Genomic DNA, 27,402 nt, shown 5'->3' on the forward strand with positions numbered 1-27,402 from the left:
CGCCTGCGCTTTCCGCTGTGTTATAAAACACGATTTATCACCTCTTCACGAGTAAACATCAGCCACGGGGTTTCTTTTTTCAAAGCCTGTTTCCAAGAGAGCCAGAACAGATAAAGGGGGCCTGCAGTGCTCCTTTCTGACAAGCGTTTAGTCATATAAGGAGGCAAGTTTCAGTGCTTTCTCTGAAGGCACTGCAGATGTAATAAACTATGTCAAGATCTCCCATAAATCTATACAAAGCGGGTTTATTGATAATGATTTGTTACTGGAATAGCGCTTTCGCAAAAGCGCTGTAAATAGAGAATGTACATACTCATTGGAAGCTGCAGAAGAATGCAGAGGAGTTCACAGTCCACTTTCTGTGATGTTGTCAGGGTGAAAACGGCGTGAAGTCCCTTCCCTATCAATATATTCAAAGGGCATGTGATGCCATTTCCTGCTTGTGATGGTGCCCAGCTAAGGGCACGTGAAGTCCCCTCCAATACAGCTGCTGTTTTGGCAAACTGGCAACGTTTCTCGCACCCAGTAGCATGAAAGCCAGTCCCTACCTCCTTGGGGGGAGTAGGGGGTTGCAGCGAGAACTGCTGACTTGCCATGGGGGCAGATTGCAGCCCAACGCATCTGCCGAAACTGAATTACTTCAGCAAACCTGGCGCACACTGTTCTCCCGCTATTGTTCTTAATTCTTTTACAGTGGCTACCTACCATCAATTAACAGAAATAAAGACAGTTGATAAACGAGGTGCACAGTAGGGGAGTGGAGCCTGCTTCAGCAGAAAGTGCTGGCATTTGGGACACTAGAAGAGGTTGGGGGGCATCCCATAATGACGCACTAATAGCACAGAAGACGTAGCTGAAATGTGGATGTGGCGGGTGTACTCCCCTCACACGGGATCAAACGCGGCCTTTTTTCTCTAAGCCCCATTTATACATGTTTGAGTACACTTCGTTGGCGTCCCTTGCAGGTAAGTGCCACAAAAGATGTATGATGTCATCTCCATCACCTCAATATAGATGATGGATTAGTTTCTCGCGCCGCAAGCAATTATTGCTGGGCTGTTTATTTATTTTGCATTTTTTAAAGCGCTCACAGCCCCCGGGCATGGAGGTGTTGTTACAGGTATTGTTTGTTTTTCAGTATCGTAATTGTCTTTTTTTTGTCTTGGTTGCGTATTTATAATGCGCTTAAAAACACAGAGGTTTCTAAGCTCGGACCCGGGATCGAACCTGTGCTGTTTCGTGTAGTTTTGCTTCCATGGCGAACACGTTGCCACTGAGCTACCCTCTACTTTTGTGGCCGATTGTGAAACACTGGTTTACTACTCACAAACTACATTTGCGTTTTTTGTCTTTAAACGCACCGTTTTCAAATGGGATTACCGTACACCCTGGTTCAAAAAGGCGGCATCAAACACGTTCTCACATTTGCCAGAAAAAGGCAAAAACGTGTGTTGTAATGCTTGGATGTGTAACTCTGGGGTTTATTTAAAGCGGGTGATGTAAATCTCAGTCAATAAACATGTGACCCAAGAGTGCCAGAATGAGTGAGCGATAATCCGTGTTGGGGCCGGATATGGTGGCCGTGGCCCGCGGCCGCCGCAGTAATAATGTAGACATGCATTGAATTTGAATCAATAATACCTACATTATTATTGCGGTGGTCATGATGCCTACATTATTATTGTGCCGGCCCCGACCGCCGTGGATATGGAGGCCCGCGGCCGCCACAATAATAATGTAGGCATGAATTGATTGAATCAATCATGCCGCAGAATACATTATTATTGCGCCGCCGTGTGGATAATATGGTGGCATTGGTGGCCCGCGCGCGGCCTCCGCAATAATAATGTTGAAGCAGACTAGTCAGCAGAGCAGAGGAATCAAGTCCAGTCATCAGCCGCCATTTCTAGTTTCTTGGGTATGCACTAGTCTTGCCGCTTGGTGATGGACAGTGTTATGAATGCCAGCCAGGATTAATGTCTATCCTAGAGTGGGGTGATTGAATGGTGATTTTGAAGGTTTGTACTGGAGCAAAGTGATTCCGCGTCGAGGGCCTCCATACTACAGTTGGGTGATTGATTGGGGTTTAAAGTCTATCCTAGACCTAGAGTGTGGCGAATGATGGTTTTCACGTGTTGCGCTGGAGCGGGGATGTGGGCTGGTGGTGGGCCGATCTAGGTAGGTCTAGCACTGAACTGGTGCGGGCCGCGCATCCGCACTGTTGGGCGGGGCCGCGCCCAGCATTAAGGGGTAATATTTTTTGGGCACTGGCACTTATTTTTTTTACAAATTAAACACTGGAATCGCCCAGTGGTTTGAAAATGTTTGGGTGTCAAACCTAACGTTTAATAGGGGGGGGGGTGTGGTTACATGGCCACGGACTAGGACTTGGGGACCGTGAGCTCCTGCTGATCCGGAATTGATCCATAGAAAATAGGCTCTCCAAAGCCTACTAAGAAGTGCGGAAGTAAAGCTATGGCACTATGAAGCTAATGGGCATGCAGTGGTGATAAGTCTGACCAAAATAGTGTAAGGAGAAGAGAGTGCGGTGGCGATGAAGTTGGAGGGTTCTCTCGGACAGCAGCAGAAAAATGGCGACCGTCGCAGAACAAAGCGAACGGCAGATGGATGCGGCGTGAGCAATGTAAAGTGAGGATATGCATGCAAGTCCAGCTGATCTGATTCTGCGAGGGAGGACTGACAGAGGGCGGTCGCGGAGGCAAAGTGAAACCGCCAGGAAATAACTAAGAATATGCCTGTTCTGGACCGAGTGGGTGAATAGCGTCGGAAAGATTGTCACAACTGCGATACTGCGTGTGGCAACGGACAAAGGAGCTGGTGACAGCAGCGGACGATACGAGGGCTTAGAAGCTACTTTGTGGCAGGATATTGTAGCATGTAAGCACATGCAAATACTATGGGGGCCTCAACAGTACTCCTAGCAACTTTTATCTGGAATGCAGCACACGCACTCCTGAGACCAAAGAATAAGTAATTTCTGCTTAGCAAGCAGTTCAGAGGTGAGCACCGCACATGCACCGGATTCAGATTAGGCAGATAAACAAGTTCTGCCCCAGCTGCACGGTCCAGTGCGGAGGAGAACCTTTTGGCTGGAGAAAATGGCAGCCACCTGCAGACAAAGAGACCAGATTCGGGACGTTTGAATCTGACTTCGGCGGACCCCTCCCCGGACTACACCGGCACCGCATTAAGCCTCATGGTGAGAGTGCCCTCATCAGAAACCGTGCTGTAAAGGAGGTACGCTCCGGCCCGTGTGTGTGACTGGCGAAGCCTGGTGTCGCACACCCAAAGCCTCCACCTGATGGAAGAGATCGCCTAAGGGAGTGAGCTAGCTGGGCCCTGCAGTTGAAACTGTATCAACAACACAGCTGATCTACTAGCGGAGCAGGGCCCGGCGGTGAGTCGCCGCTACAATTGTAGAAAAAAAGACGAGGAAAACGAGCCTATTACGTGGCGCCCCGGCCCTGAGGAACAAACGAAAATGAGAATTAAAGGGATACAATATATCACGGACCAGCTGATTCAAACGGAGCAGCATCGCAGCGGGAGACCCGGGCATTTGAAAGTGTTGGCCTGTGAGCCACTACGGAATGAGGCGCTGACACACAATTCGGCAAAAAATGGCTGGTAACCTATAGTGAAGGACGCTCGCATTGAAGTATGAAAGACTCTTGCTTAGATAACAAAGGCGCAGTATCACGAAAGCGCTAAATGTACTTAAGGCAGGAGAGACACCACCCAATCTGGATAAACAGCCTATGACAGCACCCATTATAGTGCCAAAGAACGGACTGGTCAGACACCGTGATAAGAGGAGGCACACTGCAGCCCAATCTATGGGAAGTAGTTACGACAATTGGAGGCAATGGAGGTAGCTGCCTCTATGTACATGAGTCACGCAGGTGGGGCAGTGTGTTGCCTCCAGCAACACGCAGTCAATAACAGATGCTGATCGACACTGGACTGCCCTACTCCACGGTGGAACTGAGAGTGGTGCAGTTTGCGGAGGGGTATAAACTGTGAGTGGATCCTAAACGATGAGAGGCGCCGGGGGCATTATAGGCACAGATTGACATTTGGGACAAATACCTCAAAAGGCCATAACTACCAAGTGCGCATGACGCGGAGAGCGTGAGCATAAGGAGAGAGACACAGGCGGGCTATATGCTGATAGCTGGAGGACCTGTCCGGACCCGCAGCGTGCCAGGATAAACGGTGCCTGGTCTGGATAGCTCACAGTGTGGGCGGGTGACGTATCAGAGCGCAGCCTTATATTCCTACATGGGAGGTCACAACCCATTCCTGCAGCTCACAAGTTGCTTTAAGACCCCTTTTGTGTGGCCAGTCTCAACCCCAAGCAGACCCGCACAGCGGACGCATGCCAGGGCGTCACATTGGGCAGAATTGGCATCGAAACGCCCACAACACGGAAGAGCACATACTACTTTGAACGGTCTCCAATAAAACTTGAACACCACAGGAGCCGGGGCAAGAAGGAATGAACCCACATGGTTACGTAGGAGGACACAGTCAATTCTGGAAATAAGATAAGTAGCCGGAGGACACCACTGACACGATCGGACTGGGCCCAGACATTTTGGGCACTGAGCGGCATAAAGTACATGGAGATACAGCTAACGCACCCGCTGCCCTTCGGCCACTAGCAGAGTTGGAGAGGGGGTCCACACGGTTACGTGGGAGGGCACAACCCATTCCTGCAGCTAAGAGATAGTTTTGAGATGCTTTTGGGGTGGCCCCACAGGGCTCAGGGGATAACGGAAGTCTGCCCCCACTGGGGCTGAAAAACCACAAGTGGTGGGGCTCACCCACGAATTCTAGTGGCAGCGCCATGTCCAACAATCTCCAAGACTGAAGGGCAAACAGCCTACGCTAGACGAATACGCCAGGACACCACCCGGCCCGGAAGGGGCCAGGAGCAAGGACAGGACCCCCGCTGGGATCGTGGCTGCCATGGGCACGAACCAGGAGGTCCTTGCCACGATCGCTGACCTGAAGGTGGCTTGGGAAACCAAGCTTGAACTGGCCGTGACCGAATTGAAAACAGCGCTGGAGCTCAAAGTTGGAGCGGTGCAAGAGGAAGTGAATCTTCTCCAGCAAGATGTCAGGTCACTGGTGGAGCGCACTGAGAACCTTGAGAAAGAGGTGGGTCCGAACACAGCGGACTATGCTTCACATAAATCGGAACTTCACGCCCTAGTGCAGCGCGTGGGCAACCTAGAGAACAGGCCGGAGGAGGCGGAAGGACGTCCCCGGAGGAATAATATCCGCATCGTTGGCTTGCCAGAGGGATCAGAGGGTTCCAACCCCACGGAGATTATTGAATCTATGCTGCTGCAGGAGATAACCGGAGGAGTCTTGTCCCAGGGGTTTGCAGTGGAGAGGGCGCATAGGGCTCCAACGAGGAAGCCGCCAATGGGCAGCCCACCTAGGCCGGTGATTGCTAAGATCCTCGACTATCAGGATTGAGAAAGAATCCTTGAACACTTCCGTAAAGTTGGAACAATACAAAGAGGGACAGCAAACATAACTGCCTATCCGGATTATACCCTGGTGGTGCAACGGAGCCGTATGAACTTTGGAACTGTCAAGAGAAGACTGCGAGAAGCGGGCTACAAGTACATGTTGCTCTACCCGGCGAAACTAAAAGTTTTCCATAAAAGCAGAACCTTGTTTTTCGACACTCAAGCTATGGGGTGGCTCGACATGCAAAGCTGCCCCCAGGAGTTTGGCATCCAGATGGGAGGAGGAGAAAGAAGAGATAAGTAATGCGCAGGGGGGGCACCTGCAGGTGTCGTGGCTTAAGACTATGGGACTCGCTTATAGTAACTGATGCAGCGTATGGGCTGGCATGAACAGGTTGGAAAGGAACATCATCCGTGAGCACTGTGACTATTGCTTAGTTAGGGAGCCTCACAGAGCTAGTCCTTATACCCCCATTTAGAGTTTAGTTAGGTCACCGATAGTGCGGTGACACCTTACTGGGGTCCTGACCTGGGTGTTCCAGGGTAGGATCAAAAGCGTGGGAGCCTGAGATCCAGGGATGGAGCTGGGCACCTGTTGGGGTTGGGGTAGGGCGGGGTGGGGGGAGGGATGGGGTTGTGTGCAGTGGGTTGTTGTAGTTGGGGAGAGGGTACGGGAGTTTGGTGTGTACATAGTTATGGGGAGTTTAAGTTTACATGAGAGCCTATATGGAAGAGCTAGAGGGTCGTATCTGTATTGCATGAGTGGGTGGGATTGGCTGGGAAGAAGGAAGATGGGTACCGAAGAGCTATGGGAGATCTTAAGATAGTAACGTGGAATGTCAGGTGACTTAACAGTTATCTAAAGAGGAACAAGGTCATGCTATATCTGAAAAGACAAAAGATAGATATTGCATTGCTGCAGGAGACGCATTTTAACGCGTGAAAAGTTGGAGCTGGTTGGGAAAAAATGGAAAGGTACTGTAGTGGGTTCCTCGTACTCTGCCTATGCTAGGGGAGTACTGGTCTGGGTGGCGCCGCACGTCCCGTACCAGCTGACACAGGAAGTGGTAGACACTGAGGGGCGGATGGTTATAATGAAAGGGGTGGTATAGAATAAAGAGGTGTGCACTGTAAACACGTATGCCCCTAATCAGAACACGGCGGCGTATTTCAGGACCCTTTGCACCAACCTATGTAGGTGTGTGGGTAGTGCGGTGATTTGGGGAGGGGATTTCAATTGTGTACTGGAGCCCAAGGTAGATAGATCTGATGACAAGATTAACAGGCCCACCCCAGCAGCTAAAGCATTGCAGACGCTACTAGACGACTTTGGGTTGGTGGATGTGTGGAGAACAAAGCATCCTGGGGAGAAGCAATATTCGCACTATTCAGCCCTGCAGCAGCTGCACACGAGACTTGATTATATTTTTGCCACACCAGATGTAGTGGTAGAGATTACGCAAGTAGAATATAAAGTGAGGGTCCTCTCAGATCACCCGCCCCTGGTCCTGGCGTGGCAATATTGCCGCCCTAGGGCGCGGATTCCGACATGGCGCCTCCGTGCAGAGGCGCTCAAAGATCCGGTTTTTAGAGAGGATATCAGAGATGAGATTATCAATTATTTCGATGTGAATACAGGCAGTGTTGACTCGGCGGGCACACTATGAGAGGCCTTCAAGGTGGTGATGCGGGGGATTGCCATCGCTAAATCAAAAGGACTGCAGGGTGGGGTCCTGGCTGACCTACAAAGAACAGAAGATGAACTAGAAAGAGAATTAAGAAAGGGGAATGTCCATACAGAGCTAGTGCTTAAACTACAGCAGCAGTGCGCGGAACACTGGGATAGGCTCTGCAACATGAAGTATGTTGAGAGACAGCATGCGGGTGGGGATAAAACGGGCCGCCTCTTAGCGTGGCTGTACAAGAGTGAAGCCCCTAGGCCCCCGATTAAGACAATAACCAGAGAAGATGGAGAGGTAGCAAACACCCAAGAGGGAGTCAATAGGGAATTTGTGGATTATTACAGGGTACTGTATGAGGACAGGGGGAGGGCAGCCAGGACGAGATACGTGAAACTTTGGAGGATATAGGATTGCCCAAGATCAGTGCAGAAGAAAGAGAAGAGCTTGATGCACCGATTACTTTGAAGCAGTTGGAGGAGGCTGTTAGGCAGCTGCCTACCAGTAACACCCCAGGAGCGGATGGGTTTCCATAGTGAATTTTATAAAGCATATAGAGAGAAAGTACTCCCCCCACTGCTAGAAATGCTTAATGAGGTGTTTGAAGTGGGACGGTTGCCTGAGTCGCTCAGAGAAGCGATCAAAATACCGCTCCCCAAACCTAATAAACCAGGGCATAGCTGTGGCTCATACAGGCCATTATCGATGCTGAACCAGGACGGCAAGATATTGACGACTGTCCTGGCAAACAGATAGCGGAAAGTAATTAGTAAATTAATACATCCAGACCAAACGGGCTATGTCCCAAACAGGAATATAACTCACAACCACCGGCGACTCCATCGGGTGGTAGAATGGGGGTGTTACAATGGAGGGGAAATGGCAGTTTTGTCTTTAGACACTGTAAAGCTTTCGACTCGGTTAGGTGGCCGTGGCTGTTGGCGGCCCTGAGGGAGTATGGGGTGGGGCCGAGCTATATCAGATGCTGTATAGTGAGCCGCTAGCCAGGGTTCGAACGGGAGCGGTGATATCTGAGAGATGGCAACTTAGTAGGGGCAATAGACAGTGGTGCGCCTGGTGCCTGATATTGTACATTTTGGCTCTGGAGCCCCTGGTGATATACCTCAGGCAACAATATGACACGATAGGTATTGAGGTAGGGGGGGAAAGACATCTGGTATCCCTATATCCGGACGATTTGTTATTATATTTGAGATACCCAGAGGAAAATCTTCAGTATATTCTGGAGGTGATGGAGAGGTATGCGGGGCTGTCCGGCATAGCGGTGAATCCCCAAAAATCTAGCATATTCCCGTTGGGTAGTTATAAGGGAGCCCCTGTAGAAAGATTACCAGTGTTGTCAATACCATGGACGGTTAGTTCCTTCCGCTATCTTGGAATAGATGTGTATCATACGGAGGAAGAGGAACATAGACATAATACTGAGATAGCTATTGAAAAAGTCCGTAAATCTATGAAGTTTTGAGAGAAGCTGCCCTTAGCAATGATGGGACGAGGGGCGATGCTTAAGATGGTGGTCCTGCCTAGGCTTCTGCATTATTTCCATAATATTTCATATATGATTCCCAAGAGGTTTTTTGTTAAACTGAACGGACTGTGTAGAAACTTCCTGTGGCATGGCACCCGGAACAGAGTGGTGCTATGGAAGTTGCAGAATTTCCATCAAAGGGGGGATCAAACTGCCTAATTTTGAGGTTTATTATGTAGCGGGTCAATTACAATATGTGGCCACATGGCTCTCCGATGAAACGACCCCTGAATTTAGGTTGTTTGGGCGAGACTGTACCCCGTTCTACTTGAAGGAAATGTTCTGGTTGCCTGAGTCAGAAATGACGGAGCTCCCGGGGATGATGATGCTAGGGTGGAAAATGTGGCGCCGAGCATGCCGGATGATGGGGGACCCGCTTCCGTGTTCCCCGCAAGTACCGCTGGTTGCTTTGGCAGGGGGTGACAAGCAACTAAGGGTGATTGTCAGATCCTACTGGGATTCGGTTGGGCTGGTAACGTTAGGGGATATCTGGCAAGAGGGGACCATCAAGGATTTTGAAGGACTAGGGGAAGAGGCGGGATAGCATGGGGGCCAATATGTTACGTATCACAGGTTGGTGCAGAAAATTCGGAAAATGTGGCCTGAGACAGTATTGGCGGAAGAACCAGACGCCATTATGGGAACGATATATGACATAGCGGAGGGAGGGCATGAGACTTCGAGATTGTATGAAATGGTAATGACTAAGGTTGGGAAAGAATTGACGCATTTGAGATTGGATTGGGAAGCGGAGGTGGGAGCCCAGATGGATGATGGGATGTGGGAGCGTGCCCTAGGATAGCATAAGAAAGTATCAAGGAATGCCCGATTGAAGCAAATTCAACTGTATGTAATGCATAGAGCATATATGACCCCTCTGAGGATATCTAAGTTTAGAAATGCTGGGAGACAGGCATGCCCTAAGTGCGACGTGGAGAACGCTGACATGACACATATGTTTTGGTCATGCACAGTAATCGAGTGTTTCTGGAGAGGTGTGGCACAAAAACTAGCTGGAAAAGGGGTCACGCTTGTCATAGACACGGCTTGGTCTGCCTGCTGGGAGGGTTTCCCAGGTCACGGAAGCTTAAACATGTTGGGAATTGAAAGACTTGGCATATGTTCTTGCAAATCGGAGGATTGCTCTGGGATGGAAAAAGTGTCACGGACCACGGGTGGAGGTGTGGTGGAGGGAATTGCAGAAATGGGCGGAGGCTGAAACTGTGGTATGGCAGGAGGCAAGTAGCATGTATGGGGAGGAAGAAGTGGGTACCCTGATGGCATGGAAATCATTAATAGCTGAAGTATGTGGAACAACATTGAATCCAGCGGAATCCGAGGAAAGCGATACCCTGCCTCATGCAGCGAATACGGAGTGTGGAGGACAAACAGGCTCATAATGGGGGGTGGGATTGCGGGAGCAGTGGTCAAAGACTGACTGATGTTCATGTATTGGTTGAGAATTGCACTGCGTGTTTGGTTGTATTTTTTTTTTGTTGGTTTGTATGAATTTAATAAAATTCTTTTAAAAAAAAAACGTTTAATAGGAGCCTCAGGAGCATTGTACCAACCCGGCGTGCCGTCACATGGTTGCGTGTGATCAATCTTTTGGTGACCACCCAATCACTGGGGGTTGGTGCATGCAATCTTTCATGGGCTTCCTGGAGAATTGCTCCAGGCCTGGATTCAGGTCTGATTCCGGGCACCATTCAAGCGTCCCGACCATCCCTCATTGAGGTGCTGCTACCCCCGATTCCTGAGGCAGGGAGACGACAGAACCAAGCACTGCAACTGCTGTTTCACACTCACACAACATTAGGCTGTTGGACTCTGTTTTGAGATGGTATTGGATGTACACAAGTATTCCTGGTAGGGGCTGCCCCGCGGGTACATATTCAAAACCTGCAAACAACATTTGGCGCCCACAAGACTCACTGTGTGCAGAGATGCGCGCAGGGCATCGTTCACTTTTAGGGTACCCTGAAATTGAGAGAATGACAGTCTCACAGGGGAAACACAGGATTTGCATCGCTGACGGTGCCTTTGATGAGGTCTCATCAAGGGAAAAGTTAAATTAACCAGTGAGGATAAATGCAAACATTGGACCTCATTGCAAGTGTGCCGGTTTGGAAACAACGGTGCTGGTAAGCTTACAGGCACCGTTGTTTCCAGACCGGCATACTACGGGTTTGCCTGACAGAGACGCTGTGTCCGACAGGGCTGACCCTGCCGGACACAGTGGCCACACTAGGCAAGCGGTCACGGAAGCACCTGCGCCGTTAATAACAGTGCCGGTGCTTCCGTGTTCCCCATTCCCCTAGAATCCTATGGGACTCCATGGGAAGGGGAATTACTATTTACCTGCGCCTGACTTTCCAGAATGCCGGGGTGTAATACCCTGGTGTTACCAGCAAGTAAGGCGCCAGTAAACATTTATGGGTCCGGTGGCAACCTGCCGGTATTACCGGCATGGTTACTGCAGGATCCGTAATGAGGCCCATTCCGTGGACGTCCTCCAGAAGTGACGTTTGGATTTCTGACCTTCTGAGCACTGTTGTGTGGGTCCCGGCTCTGAAGGACAGTGGAATTTAAAACTCAGTATTTCAAGTGTTATTATTTGCCAGTCTACAGCAATCCTGTATGTTACTTTCATGTATTTGTTAAGATGGCCTGGAAAGAACGAACATTACACAGAGTTTCTGGAGCCAGAAAAACCCAGACTCAAAAATGGAAATAGGCAAAGTGCAAGGCAAAACCCAGCTTCATTGACATTGAATAGAGCAGGAAGAGCAGACAAGCATACAATGTCGTTGCTCTCAGCGTGTTTATCGAAAACTCAGAATGTGCAATCAACAACGTAATAACATAATGTACATTTACAAAACCTATGGGTTACGGGGATTGGTTAAGAGGATTGACGATGTATACATTCCATAGGAATTAAACTACTAATTGGGTAACAACAATCTGATGGCTCCTCCTGAGACCACCTCTAAATTAAACATATGTTATGTTATGTTATGTTAATTATACTTGTAGAGCACACTATCCCCCAAGGGCATCATGGCTCTAATGGGAAGAGACAGAGAAAGTAGAGCAAAAGCGAACTATAGAAGGCTCAGAACAAGAGGGTTTTAAGGCGGCGCCGGAAAAGCAAATGATTATTGATAGCGCGAAGGGAGGTTGACACCGAAATGAATCCAGGTCAGATCAAAATTAGGAACCTGAATCAAAATCAAATCGTGGGTGGTCCACAGAGCGCTTATTGGAGTGTAGTGACAGAACCTTGCCTGAAAACACTCAACACCAAGACCATAAAAGGGCCGGTGCACAATGCAGAGGGATTGAATTGAACATGACGGCTAAAAGGGAGCCACTGAAGGTGACGCAGAGTGGGGGAGATGTGATCCCGAATAGAAATGCCAGCAACCACTCTGGCAGCGGGGTTCTGTAGTATCTGAAGACTGTTAAGCATATAAGAGGGCTGGGACAGAAAAAGAGCATTGCAGTAGTCTAAAGAACCAAAGATAGGGGCAGCCACCACTGGGGCATGCATGTCAGGGGGCAAAAAAGGAATAATCTCTCATAAGATTTTAAGCTGCAAAAGCCTCTTGGCAAACTGAACTAAACTGCGTGTCCATAGAAAGGGTGACAGAGATCTTAACTCCAAGGTCATTGACAACAGCAACTGGTTTAGGGTGCCATGGGAGGTAAGCCAGTGCTCGGGCGGCCAGCCTGAGGTCATCAAAGGAGAACCCATAATTAAGACCTCGGTCTTGTTGCCATTCAATTTAAGCCAGTTCCAGCTCATCCAGTCACCAACAGCAATCAGACAATTCCTAAGATTGGCTCAAGCCTCAAAACGGGCAAGTTTGAGGGGCTCCAAATTTTGGGTATTATCCGCGTACATGTAACAGTGGGGCCAAAGGGCTGGATGAGTTTAGCCAATGGCATTAAAGAGAATCAGCGACAGAGCCCTGGGGAACCACACAGGTGACAGGAGCAGAGGCAGGACATAAAGCGGCAGAGACTGAGAGACTGAGAGCAGTCAGCAAAAAATTAGTGGATTCAGTCCAACACCGGGCCAGAGATGCGATCAGCCTCTCAAGAAAGATGGTATGCTCAATAGTATCGAATGCCACCGACAAATCAAGTAAGATCAGGGCAAGGATACCCCCTTGATCAGTGAGAGTGGCCACGTTGTTCATGACCGAAACCAAAACAGTCTCTTCAAACCTGCCCAGGTCGAAACTCAGTCTGGAAGGGGTCAAAAAAAGAGGATTCTTCCAAAAAAAGAGGAAAGCAAAGGAGTGACCAGTGACTCAAGGGTGTTCATTAAAGATGGGAGAAGGGAGATAGGGTGGTAATTAAGGGTCCAAGAAAGGCTTATTCAGGAGGGGATGATCAGGGCATGCTTCAAGACAGGGGGGATAACGCCGCTGGCCAATGAGTGTTTCACTGCCTCAGTGGGATGTGAGGCAAAGTCCCACAATGTATCTTTTCTCAACAGAGAGCGTGACACGATGGAGGGGGGGCTGACTTAAGTTTGGTGATAGCCTGAATAATGTCATTAGCCAGGAGCAGAGGACAAGAACAGGCCACCAGAGGGATTATGGGCAGATTAGAACTCAGATCAGAAATGAATTCGATAATGTTTGACGAATGGTGGCAATTTTGGTAGCAAAAAAAGCAGATAGGGAGTTACATATCTCCAGTGAGGGCAGCACAAAGGTAGAGGAAGAAACCCTAGCGAAAGAGTCTGAACAGTTTAAAATAGCTCCCAAGCATGGTTGAGAGATAACTCAATTTGGCCCCTGAAATAATTACACTTGGCTTCAAAGATGGCACATGGTAAACATGTGAAGCTTGTTGGAAAACCATGTTGCCCAATGGGCAAGAGGTGGCACATCATCTTCTTTCTGCCCGCCGATGGCATAAACAAAATGCAGCAAGACAAGAAGAAATCCAGGGTTCAGAAAGGTGGGTTGAGGTTTAGGTGGTGGAAGTAATAATAAAAAGACACCATTTCTACAATAGACTATTGGTTGGCATAATAGGTACTGGGCAGCCTAACATTGAAGATTTTGATTAGTTGGCTTTCTACTGACCAACCATGGGCAACTGACAGGGCGTGAAGACATGAGCATGACAGGAGTAGGGGGAGGGAAGCCCATGGACTACTTTCCCTTCAATTAATAAAAATGCCATCCCTTGTTCCTAGGCCATGAGCCAGAGTCATCTCTTTGTATTCGACCTTGTATGGCATCTCGTGTCTACAAATGTGTGTAAGGCGTGACAAACATGTCCTATCCGTGTTTGTTACTAATAAATGGACAGTGTTCTTCAATTATGGGTCATGTGTGATGAGACCACATTTGGAATTATTTCACCCTGCATTTATTGGGATTTTAGCCAATAGTAATGTGAACGTTTTGCTTCCTTTTACCACTGGGGACACTCTTGGGCTATTCTTCATGGAGCCTTTGGGCTTATATTTGTCCTGTACCTGGTTCACGAAGACTGGTTGTTCTCTTATATAACTTTAATTAACCGGGTAGTATCTTTCTTGCGTCTTGGGAATTGCTATATCGTACTTTCACAGCAACGTTCTGACCCTCCCTTAATTCGCAAAATAACTTTGGCTATGGTTGTCAGCTCCTGGCTGAGCTCTGAACGGATCTGTATTTGGTCATTTCAACCTTTTGAGTTCTTGAGAAGTCTTAAGGCCTTTCATTTACTTAGAAGCATGCCGTGGCTTCCATTTTGGAAAAGATGGCTGCCCATTACTCTCGCATTTCTATGTTAGTGAGCTATATTTGCGTGTTGTCCATGTTTCATTCAGCTTGTTCAATGCTTATGTTAGTATTCTTCATGTATTACGGATGCTATGTAAATATGTGTATATATTACGTAGTCTTTGTGTTGAGTGCACATTTGCTTTGTGTCCGTTGCATGCATATGTATTTTTTTATTGTTGGTTGGTTTCTCTTGCCATCTTTAGCTTAGATCGTGTCATCTCCAGTTGTACCTGCCTGGGATACGGGCGGTACGGTTGCCTTAGTGAGTATTGTTTCTCACCTGTGCGATATTGGGCATGGGGAGGGGCAATAGCTATTGATGGCGTAACCACCTGTCACCCAATGCATTGAAGAAAGCGATTATAATGAACATGAACGGACCACACATAGTCTCTGGTGATATCAAAGTAAAGTTAACATTTACCCACCATAACATTCAAACGTGTTCCTTCTCCTGGGTTCACCTTGTACATGTCGATAGGAATGTGGGGTTCTTTTGTATTTACGGCAGTCGTCACGTGCAGTCGCTAGTGCTTGGATTACACCTGTCACTGCTGTCACATGTCAATCACCTGGGTCCCCCTGGTATTATGCTTCTCCTGCAGGGGTTAGAAGTGCTGTGTGCACTTACAGAGATATGTGCATCTTTTAAACACCACCATCAGCTCTGTCTCCTTGGTGCACACGTGTCTCCACAACAAGCCTCCCCACAACACTGAGATGCTTCATAAAGGTGTCACAGCAGGATACCACACCAGCACCAGGCAAACGCCACTGACACAGACTTCTCTGGAGACCATACAGAGACATCAGCCATCACACACACGCACGTGCATCACCATCACACACACACACTTTCTTCCCCTTCCTGCAAAGATGCAGCTCCTTCCCTGCGCTCTCCTGGCTTCTTCCCTCCTTCTTGGCAAAGGTAAGTCTTTCACTGGTTTATACACCGTGGGGATCACACCTGCAGGACACTAGAGAGTGAGAGTGAGACACTGTTGTAGAATGCTTTAAATGTCGATTCTGTTTTATTTAGAGCATCTGTTTTGAGTTTCATTCTAATTCCATTTAATTTGATAGTAGCAAATACAGTTTGAGCAATACAATGGCATTGCTTCCAAAATATGTCACAGTCAAACATGATACTATTGCAAACACATACACTTTACTTTAATCTCCTCAACAATTGTAAAGTCAATAAAATTCTTCTACAGTGCTCTGGTCAGTGGTGCAAGAGCCAGAAGTGGTCAATGCGGGTGCTGAGCAGGAGCATGGTGTTCCTGTTCAGCACCCTCATTGTCCTGGCAGCAGGACCCCTTTCCTGTTAGAACTCCTGATGGTCGAGCGGCTCCCCCAGGGAACTAACATGTTTCTCTGCATCAGCAGAGCATTACAATGGGAGCAATTAGGCACTGATGGGCGGGAGGGGGGACAATTAGAAGGGACTTTTGTCCCTTAACAAATGTGAATCGGGGTGATTAGAAGAGAGAAGGGTGCATAATGCTGCAGGCTTTATGACATAATGGCTATGGGTTTAAAACAGAAGGGGAATTTGTAAGCCCACATTAATCTGTAAAATGCTATTGTGACTTTGCATGCCGGATGGAGAGAATAAAACTAAAGCCATACTCGTATTGCTCAACATACTTCTATAACCATGTCTATAGAGTAAAATGAGTTTACTATGAAAGGCTAGTTAATTATGTAATGCGGTTTGCTTCCAAGACGATGCAATCAATGGAGTATTATTTAAGCACATGAAATGCAAAACAAAACCTTAATAAATAGCTATATCACCTAAACCTGTGAAAATGTGTTCAGTTGCTTAAAATGTACAAATCCCGGTTTCACTATTTAAACAAAGTGTGTGATCCTGGGCAAATCATTTAATCACACTGTGTCTTATCTGCAGCCCTGTAAGTGATGCACTTCATAGCTTTTGTTAATATATCATGCTGTCATGAAAAAAGCCTAATGACTGTAGTTTTGCTCCATATATAATGATAGTGCAATTTACACATGTACTAATCCCCCAGAGCTAAGCAGTAGGGTGCAGGCAGAACCAAAGACTCCAGATCAAAGCTGTATTGGACCGGAAGCCATATTGACTGGCACCTCTGTTCTCCTGGCGGATCCTTTGACAGTAAAACCTATGCCACAGTCACCAGTAAAGGGACAAACAACTAAACAGGAAAGAACAGGTGCTACATATGACCGATGAGTGCACTAGCATGTCAGACATAGGCATGGTAGCTCAGTCCCAGGAAAGAACCCCAGAAATGTCATAACAGAGTTTGTGAATAACAACTCGATGGGGGATATGTTGGAGAGTAAGCCTATCAAAATGTCTCTTTTGAACACATTATCCCTGAACAAACACGCTATTGACATTATGAGGAATATATCATTGGAAAGTGACATAAGAATTGTGATTCCAGGGGAGGCGGAAAACTAAGAACGAAGAGTTTGGGAATTAAGGTACCTGAGGGTGTGTGAAGTGACATTAGAAACCATAGCCTCTCGGACTCACCGACTAATGGTCGGAACTGAGTCAGTCAGACCGGGACTAGCGCCCCCACATGTGACCAAGAGGTTCTCCACTTTTCTCAGAACGTTCCCAGTAGACCAACACTGCCCTATGGACATCCAGACAACTCCAGCTGAGTTTCTACCCAGGGCAGGACTTTTTGTAACCGAGGCTGGTCGGGTCGGTGATACCTAATATCCCCCCAGGAGGGGCGGGACTTAAACAGATTAGAAAGAAAGAGAGGACAGATTCTAGAGAACGAGACAGAGTGATAGGTAACGTCTGTTGTTCATAAATGCTAAATATAGCAGCTGCAGGTAATTGGGCTTGTAACTGCAATATGTCGGCGCTTGGTGGAACTTGTACTAAGATGTACGTTCAATGTTCACCTGCTCGGGGGCAATTTGTCAGATGTGCACCTGTTGATGAGTCAGGAGGAAGTTCTACCAGCAGTTATATGTTAGACTTACACAAAGGGCCAGCCCTAGGATCTGCGGGCGCGAGGTGGCAAAAGATGTGTGGGGGGGCCCCTTTATTTGCATCACAGAAAATGATGTCACAGAATCAGTCACTAATATCCGCGGGGATCAAATAAACTGACTTTCATTACAAGAATTGTATCGGTTCATATTACAGTTTTAGCCATTTCAGGAGTGGGGTTTACATTGGAGCAGCCCACCCAGTGAGCTGAATCATTTATACAGATGGGTACCTAAATAGAAAGTACTGTGATGAGGATGAACAGGACAAAGAGTAATGAAGATTACCATTAAGTACTCCAAACCTTTCTAATGTGACTGCACATTCCAACCATGTAAGGACAGGGATCGGCCGTGGGCCAGAAAGGGAAAAGGGTTTTTGCTGCAGGAGAGTGCAATCGTAACAAAGCCTATGCAATGGAAAGTTACGAACACGGTCAAAGTAAGCAATTCCAGAGGTCTTCAAATGTGGGGATCATTAACACATTCACAGGGACTGAACGTATCCTAAAGTGAAATATGCACATTTTTTATTTTTTTATTTTTAATTTTATTTGAATTAAATAAAAATAAAAAATAAAAAAATAAAAAAATATGCACATTTAATTCAACTGATCTTTCCTAATGGAAGAAAATTCAAAACAGAAATGAGCATTGCCTTTCACAAAATGAATCATCAACACCCAGAAAAAAAAATAAAAACAGCTCGAGGTAATTTTCTGCCACGGGAGGTATTTGTCTCTAAGAGCAAGTCACTGGGGGTTGGGAGCAAGAGCACAGCTTCCTCGCGAAAACAAGCGGCACAAAGGAAATCTTTGTGGCTGGAAGGAGCCCAGTCTACTCAGAGCAGCAGATAGTGCAGGGCCCCCAGGAGCGCGGGGCCGGGGCGACAGCACAGACGGCCCATGCCTCGGGCTGGCCCTGTGACTCTGCACAAAGTTTTCATGTTTGTCTTAACAACTGTGAAATGCAACACCTCTAAGAGGTCACAGGTGAAATGGACGGCTCCTTTTCGTCTGAGCACCTCTGAACCCATTCCCCTGCTAAACAGAATGCCCGCATGCAGGTGGGCCCGAAACACACCATCATTCTATGTCCTGAGCAGTAACGATGAACAATTCAATTACTCTAGTCTAGACTCCTCACGTTTCCCACAGAGGAGCGCCCGACCCTCTGCACTATCAATGCTCTGGTGGGAGGAAGGTACACGCGTGTGTCTGTGTGTAATCTCAAACACGCCACGCAAGGTCACTGGGTGCATTTTGCGGGTGGGAATTAGTGCCTGCACCACAAAACAATCGAGTGTACAATACACAATAGGTAATAGGTGCAGCTAGCACCATGTGCATTGTCTGTGCACGGTGCATCCAGCACCACATCAAAGAGGGCGGAGTGGTGTGCCGGGGGAGGGCTTGTGTTCTTCTGGACATATCAGACTAACACATCAATGTGGGTCCGAGGCAAGGGTGTTGCAGCTCAGCAAAGGCTGCAGTGCACATGGCGCAATGCTACACATGCCGACGACAGGTACTGAATGCAACCCGTGCCAGCCAGAGGTGGGAGGCCCCCATTCAGCATCTATGCAGTCGGCGCTCAGTTCACCTGCATCCGGGGCTTCTCCACGGACTCGAGCCCAGGCCCTCATGGTGGGACCACAGGCACACATCAAGGAGTCGCAATTCCGCAGGTAGCCCCATTAACACTTTCCATCCTAGGCGCCTCCCTGCTGTAGGTGCCTGCCCTAGGGTACAGAAATCACAGCGCCACCTGGGTGCCTGCAAGGCGGCAGCTGGGTAAAATCATGCCGGCCACACATAGCTTGCCCGCTTCCTTACACTTCCTGAAAGCCCTCCCTTCCCGCCTTATTTGCCTAATACAAGACATGGCCTCTGTGCACTTCCTGAAAGGAAAGGAAGCTTGGACGTGGCAGATGTGACTGCTTACAGTCACTGAACACAGCCTCATTACGAGTTGGCGAGGGCGGTATTCCGGCTGTAAATCCACCCGAATACCACCCAGCGGAATTTACTGTTACGGTCACTTGGTCTGCTCGAATTATCGCTGGATTACAAGCAGCAGTGACGGAGGAAATCTCATTTTTTTTAAGAGTCCATTGGACTCTATGGGGCTTTTTGGATGGCATTACCGCCGGCGGAATTTCTGATGAGGTAGTTTCATTGACTTTGCGGATTTTTCAGCAAACAGTGCAAGGATATACCTCCAGCAGGAGGCTGGAGGTAAATTCCCAACTCCAGGTGCATACTCATAGTATGGCAGTGTAGGAAAAGCCGGGTTAATTCTGTTACCGCCAGATTGCTCACTCACCGGCATACTTGTAATGAAGCCCACTATATGAGGGGAGTAAGAAATAGCCAACGCTTTTGGCCCCCACACCTCACATCCCATCTCCCCATCATGTTCTGTGTGTGTATTTGTGTGTATGAGAGTGTTCACATGAGAGTGAGAGTGTTTGCGTGTGTGCTTGCGTGTGTGCTTGTGTGAGAGTGTGTGTATGAGTGTGAGTGTGTGTGTATGTGTGTGAAAGATTTTCTTTTTGTGTCTGTGTGTGACAGAGTGTGTATGAGAGTGTGTAGGAGTGTGTGTGTTTGTAAGCTTGTGTATGAGAGTGTGCAGGAGAGTGTATGTATGTGTGAGTGGGTGCATGTGTGTGTAAGATAATGTATGTGTGTGTATGTGTGAGATTGTGTGTCACAGTGTGAGCATGCCTTGTATGTCTGATTGTGACTGCATGTCATGCTGCAATGCATGAGTGTGTGTTGGAAACAGTGTTTTTGTGAGAATGGGCACGTGAAACAGTGCACACGTGTGTGCCTATCCACGCACCAATCTGCCCCCTTCTATTCAAGGGATGCTCTGTTTTCTCTCTGCATTCTTGAACAAGTTGCCTGGAATTCTTCAAATCCAGGGCTACATTTCCCAGTTTGAAAAGAAAACAAGTGTAGACAAAGTCAATACTTGTGGAAGTTGTACAGTTGAAAGAAGCACTGAGTTCCTGCACACAGGTGGGGCATATTGCATGGGAAAGCAGTCAGAGAATTGAGTGTGAGTGCATGAGGGGTGGGTGAATGATGTTTCCACAAGAATGCGAGTAGTCAGTGTGGTGTCAGATGGCTTTTAGGTTAAGCTAGAAGGATCCCTATGGAAGAAGTCCTATATTTGGCTATAACATCAGGGCCCAGCCGAGCCTTGTCACTATACCGACACATTTGAAAGAGAAGATTCACCAATTCAATGTGTCTATCAAATGAAAAGGCAGCTATGTAAATTCTGTAGATTCTCTATGTTGCCGCTGAGACATGTGACTCCCGCCCTTCTTGGTGGTGTGCAGACGTTCCCACATGACTGGGTGTGCCTTGAAGCAAGAATCTGGAGAAAGGTCTTCTGCCTTCCAATGACCTCCCTGTGCTTTGAGCAGGGCCTTACTCCCTCAACGCTTGGTTGGATTCGTGGATAGTCTCTGTATATAGGCTGACCTGCGCTTTGAACAGGGTCTTAACTGCCTCAATGCTTGGTTGGATTGGAGGATAGTCTCTGTATATAGGTCTCCCTGCACTTTGAGTGGGCCTTATCTCCCTAAACGCTTGGTTGGATTGGAGGATAGTCTCTGTATATAGGTCTCCCTGCACTTTGAGTGGGCCTTATCTTCCTAAACGCTTGGTTGGATTGGAGGATAGTCTCTGTATATAGGTCTCCCTGCACTTTGAGTGGGCCTTATCTCCATAAAAGCTTGGTTGGAATGGTGGATAGTCTTTGTATATAGGCTGACCTGTGCTTTGAGCTGGGCCTTAACTCCCTCAATGCTTGGTTGGATTGGAGGATAGTCTCTGTATATATGTCTCCCTGCACTTTGAGTGGGCTTTATCTCCCTAAACGCTTGGTTGGATTGGAGGATAGTCTCTGTATATAGGTCTCCCTGCACTTTGAGTAGGCCTTATCTCCCTAAACGCTTGGTTGGATTGGTGGATAGTCTTTGTATATAGGACTCCCTGCACTTTGAGTGGGCCTTATCTCCCTAAACGCTTGGTTGGATTGGTGGATAGTCTTTGTATATAGGCTGACCTGTGCTTTGAGCTGGGCCTTAACTCCCTCAATGCTTGGTTGGAATGGAGGATAGTCTCTGTATATAGGCTGACCTGTGATTTGAGCTGGGCCTTAACTCCCTCAATGCTTGGTTGGAGTGGAGGATAGTCTCTGTATAGAGGCTGACCTGTGCTATGAGCAGGGCCTTAACTCCCTCAGTGCTTGGTTGGATTGGAGGATAGTCTCTGTATATAGATCTTTTGTGTTCTCTAGCAATATGCCAGAATGTTGATGAACCTCTGATTTCAGATTTTCAAAGATTCTCACAAGAGAACTTTTAGTGATGGTGTCGCATTCTTTTGAGCCCAAGCAGTCTCTGGGGCATTAGTTTGTGGAGGAGGTCTTATTTCACTTTGTCTGGAATTGACCTTATGCTCCATAGGCACGTTAGAAACCTCTAGCAAGGCTATAATTGCATTCAGCTTAAATGAAGAATCCATGCGGTAAGAAGGGATCTAAGATCTCTACTTCCCCACTTGTCGTCTGATAGTTAACTCCATAGGTCCTGTTCTGAGGGTCAGTGATCCCAGGACTCTGATAGTCTTCTGTGGCTTGCCCTGGTAAAACTTCCTTCGCCGGTGAGGCCTCTCCGGTGGGGAAAAAATCCGATATTGTATTTTAACTTGAGTTTGTTGTAAGTGTGTATACTAAATTTGATACTAAAGTCTCTCTTACCACCTGATGTGATGGTGTTGATTCTGCTGTGACTCCGCGTTCGTCATTTCGTCGACCCCCAGTTCCTGAGCCAGTGGGCAATTGATCATTCTTAGGAAATATACTTTTCATTGAATAAAACCTTCCTCCACCTGTCTGGTATGGCTTGAATATTGTTCTCTCCACTGTGATCAGATTTTTGTCCCATCCGGCCAGTTCGTCTAATTCAGGCCCTCTCAGGTCTTCACCCAAGACAGTACTCCTTAGATTGTAGGAGCGTGACATGTTTAGATACTCCACAAAACAGTCCAGGTGTAATCTTTTATACTTGTAGCCAGATGTGTGCTCAGTTTTTTCTCTTTGATAACATCAGGCTTCAAACTTCCCTGTTGTCTGCTTTCAGAATTCCCACTCCAAGTACTTGCAGAGTTTAGACACTGACCCTATCATATTCCATATCCTGAGGGGCTCTTAAGGAGAAAGAAATCAACCCCAAAACTGGGTCAAAGGCCCTAGGCCGACAATCCTCGCCTGGCTTGAGAATATATGCATGGCACTCAAATACAAAATTGACACAAATAATGATAGTTTGAGCCCCAGAGTTGGTCAAAAGACTCACAGCCCACAGTCCCTGCTTGGGTCAGATGTGTCCAACTGATTGCTTGTATCAACGTTGTTTAACTTATGTTCTGTTTAGAACAGGGGGGTGGTCCTGACCTCAAACATTTAAGCTACAGTTATTTACTATAGACACAATTTTCATACATCTCCAAATCCAGTACTGCTCACTTAACAGATTATGCATTTTGGGAGGAAAAACATACAAATCCAAATTCTGAAAGGGCTGGAAAACCAGTTTCTTTACCTTTATTACTTAAGGTTACAACATAGCGTCCCCACTGTCTCATAAGTTCTCAAAGGAATAGTAGACAAAAACATTTACAACTTAATCATCAATATACTCTGTTTTTTATGCAACAAAGATTAGAGTATTTGAATAGGGGGAGAGAAATAAATGCAAATTTTTGTATTTTATAAGCGTACCAGATTTGAGCTGGACTTTAAGCATTCGTTATACATTTTTCAAAAAGAACACATTGTAGAAAAGAGGTGTAGTTTGTTGACTACACAATACTACTTTTTTCAGGAAAAGAAACTCAATTCTATTACCTATATATTTAAACAAAATATTGATTCATATTTGTCATCAGCGTTTTGTACCAAACCAACATTTGCTTAAGAGAACCTGAAAATAAGGTCTACACCTAAAAATAGGAACTGCTGGGAGGCTAAACAAAATATTGATTCATATTTGTCATCAGCGTTTTGTGCCAAACCAACATTTGCTTAAGAGAACCTGAAAATAAGGTCTACTAAGAGGCAACACTTTTGTGGCCAGTATTTTGTACAAAACGTTTTTTTGCTTCGTGACACCTAAAAATAGGAACTGCTGGGAGGCGACGTCCACACTGGAGGTGGTAGAGTTAATGTCTGTCGTAGGTCTTAATGTTGGACCGTGTGACGTAGGACGTTTCGGCTGTATAGAGATAGCAGCCTTCTTCTATGGCCCAGATTAGCAGGTCTTCCTATAGTTTAAAAAAAACAATATACAGGATATTGTTGAATATCCAGAATGTGGATTTTATGTACAAACATTAAAAAAGCCCGTGAGGGGTTACACGCTGTGGATGAGCCCTCCGAACCCATATACTGACCTTGCGTTAGAAGGGGTGGGGAGCTCTGGAGTGGGCTCCCGGGGGCGATGTTGGAGACCCAAAGGTTTGGTGTGAGGATGGGTTGTCTGCAAAGAAATTTTCAGCATGTGATGCGAGTTACACACGTGGCTGACATACCAAGTACTGGAGCAAGGGTATAGGTAAGGATAAAGTACCTTCTTAATAGTGCTCCAGGATTGTGGGGTGCTGGGGGGGTCCCTCGGTGGGGAACCGCTCGGTGGAGCGAAATATCCTATCCCGAGGTGGGAGAAGTTCAGGCACACGAATCTGTGTGGAGGGGATGGGGGGGCAGGGAGAAGAGAAAAGGAACAATTCCTAGTCAACAAGCGTTAAGAGAGTTGTAGGCGGAAACAGGTGGGTGGTAGGAGAGGCCCCAAGGTGGGCTTTAGCTTACCTATTCCATCGTGTATGGGCACACTGAATGTGCTGTGTCTCGTCTCTGTCTCTTGAATGTGGACTGGAGCTGTACGAGTGAGACGTGGAGCGCATGCGCGATGGACATATAAACACCCATCGCGCATGCGCCCGTGCCCCGCAGGTCGGTGGCCTGCGGTAACACGGGCGCACGCGCAAAGGTCGAACAGACACCCACCGCGCATGCGTATGAGTAAGGTGGTCAGTTCCCATGTGGGAGCGGCCGTGTATAAAAAACCGTGGCGCAGCCTTGAAGTGAACTGGTAGGATGTGGGTATACTCGGGAGGGGCAGCCCTAATAGGGGTGCGAATTTAGCAGCTCTGATTTACGTGAGCTTTGTAGGAGAACCCATCAGCCTGACGTTCTGATACATGACGCAGCACCAGCTGTACAATCGACAGCTGTGCATGTGCGTGAGTGCAGTGGCCAGTTGCCATGGAGACAAGGACGCGTGCGGACTCTTGCCCCGGTTTTACATCACAAAGGGTAGATGGTAGGTGTATTCATAAAGGGTAATAAATACTAGGATGTTGGTGCTGCAGAGCTGTTGGATATAAACTCTGTAGGGGACCTGTCAGCCTGAAGTGCTGAATCGGAGCATGGTGCTGGCAGATCAGTGCTGGTTCCAATGGCGGGGGGCCAGATGCTTATAAGTACTCAACAGGGGCAAGTTCATTCAGACCATGAGTTGTGGTCTGTAATTTAAAGATCCACCAGGATTCTTTAAAGTTAAGAGCATTGGCGGTATTTGAACTGTCACTCACTTTATCCACTATCCACCATTTAAAGGAGTCACAGTTGTGCTGATATTCGAGGAAATGTGAGACTAACGGTGCATTATGGATCTTACATCTTATTCTCGACTTGTGTTCTCCAATTCTTTTGTTGACTGGCCTCGATGTTTGTCCTATGTATCGTAGGTGACAAGGACATTCAATGAGGTAGATGACATTCGGTGTCTTACAATTCGAGAAATGGCGAATTTCCCATTCTTTGCCATCCACCGGGAAAGACCGTAATTTCATAGTTTGACTGCAAACAGAGCAGTTGCCGCATGGGTGGTGCCCCCGAATCTCCCTCATATTCCACAGAGTAGATCTGGAGTCTTTTCGCTTGTTCCTGGCATGTGTTAAGAGATCTTTTAGATTTTTAGATCTTTTCAAAGCCATTCTAGGCAAGGGTTCTCCTGGCAGGCTCAACTGGACAATGGGCCATAGTTTTTTAATAGTTCCTCTGAGTTTGGATGTATTGGCGTTGAAGGTCGTGACGCAAGTCATGGTGTCTTCAGAATCTGGATTCCGGATCTTGGGGGTCAACAAAGCTTCTCTTGGTGTGTATAAAGCCCTTTTCTTCGTGTCTTTCAGAAGTTTTTTGGGGTATCCTCTATTTTCAAGTTTAAGTTGTAATTCGGATGCGTGTATTTTAAAATCCTTCGTGTCAGTGCAGTTGCGTCTGATTCTAAGGAATTGTCCATATGGCAGATTGGTACGTAGACTCTTGGGATGGTTACTTCTGTAGTGTAGGGTTGTGTTGCGGTCCGTTTCTTTTTTGAAAATTGAGCATGAGATTTTCCCGCCTGTGGCCATTATATTGAGGTCCAAAAAATTCATTTTCTCATTATCATGGTTCATTGTGAATTGGATTTCCTGTGTTAAGTTGTTAATCCACTCTAAGAAATTGGCCAATTCTTGCTTGCTGCCATGCCATAAAAAGATGACATCATCGATGTATCTATACCATAAACGAATGTTATTGTGGAATGGATTGGCATTGTTAAGTATGTAGGTTTCCTCATATTCGGCCATGAAGATGATGGCTAGGCTCGGTGCATACGCTGCCCCCATAGCTGTGCCACATGTCTGTTGGTAAAAAGTCTCATTAAATGAAAAGTAATTATTAGTTATTGCAAAGTCCAGAAGTTCAGAAATAAAGTTAGCTGGAACTCTTTTCTGTATCATGTGTCGGACTAGATGTTGTCTTATGCATTCGACCGCCTGTTCCTGAGGGATACTCGTGTATAGGCTCTTGATGTCCATAGTGACAATTTCTTCCGTGCTGGGATCAAAAAGTTGATTTTCAAATATGCTGATAGTCATCATGGTATCCTTGAGGTATGTGGGTGTGTTTTGGCACAGAGGTTTGAGAAAGAAGTCTATGAATTTACACACAGGTTCAAGTATGGAGCCACAACCTGAGACAATCGGTCTGCCTGGAGGCAGGGTCATGTTTTTATGAATTTTGGGTAAGGCGTAGAACGCCGGTATCCTCCCCTCCGCAGTATTTAAGAACGCCTCTTCTTTGTCGGAGATCCAGTCTCTTTCGGCTGCGTACTTTGTCATTTCTTTTATTTTGTTTTTCAGCTGGTTTGTGGGGTCTTTTTTGAGTTTTTTATAGTTGTTGTCTTCATTTAGTAATGCCATGACCATTAACGTGTATTGCTCTCTACTTTGTATCACAATGCCACCGCCCTTGTCTGCCATTTTTATCACGATGTCGGGATTGTTTCCCAAAGATTTGAGTGCCTTTTGTTCCCCAGTGGTGAGGTTATTTCTGTGATGGTTTTGTATATCCTTGAGTTTTTTTATTTCCTGTCTAAGGCATTTTTCAAACGCAAGAAATGTAGAAGGGATGTCACTATCCCTTGGGTGGAATTCACTTTTTGGTCTTAGTCCTGTGTCCTCTGTTTCTTGAGGTGCATTTTTATCCTTGAAGAAGATTTTCCTTCGGATCGTACGTAAAAAGGTGGATATTTCACCATCCAGTTGGAACCAGTCAGTGGTTTTCGTTGGTACATAGGAGAGGCCTTTGGCCAAGAGTGAGGTCTCTTCTCTGGAGAGTGGTATATTAGACAGGTTAAATATGGGGATTAAGTCTGATGTCTTCGGTTGCCCCTGCGTCTCCTGCCTGGATAACCCCACTGTGGGAAATTGTAAGGCGGCATTTGAAAGGGTGGAGGG

General features: G+C 47.0%; 1 protein-coding gene across 1 annotated transcript in view; it reads left to right on the forward strand.

Moving 5' to 3' along the window:
- The first annotated feature begins 15,312 nt into the window (after positions 1 to 15,312).
- The window catches only part of LOC138498717 (secreted Ly-6/uPAR domain-containing protein 2-like), a 162,485-nt gene continuing 150,395 nt past the window's right edge, over positions 15,313 to 27,402 (forward strand). The window contains exon 1 of the mRNA XM_069622359.1: positions 15,313 to 15,458. Within this exon, the coding sequence (XP_069478460.1) occupies positions 15,407 to 15,458 (52 nt within the window). The 5' untranslated portion in view covers positions 15,313 to 15,406. The remainder of the gene's footprint in view (positions 15,459 to 27,402) is intronic.

This window comes from Ambystoma mexicanum, chromosome 5q (assembly GCF_040938575.1).
Source record: "Ambystoma mexicanum isolate Mex_15411 chromosome 5q, UKY_AmexF1_1, whole genome shotgun sequence".
In the NCBI taxonomy this organism is placed as follows: domain Eukaryota; kingdom Metazoa; phylum Chordata; class Amphibia; order Caudata; family Ambystomatidae; genus Ambystoma; species Ambystoma mexicanum.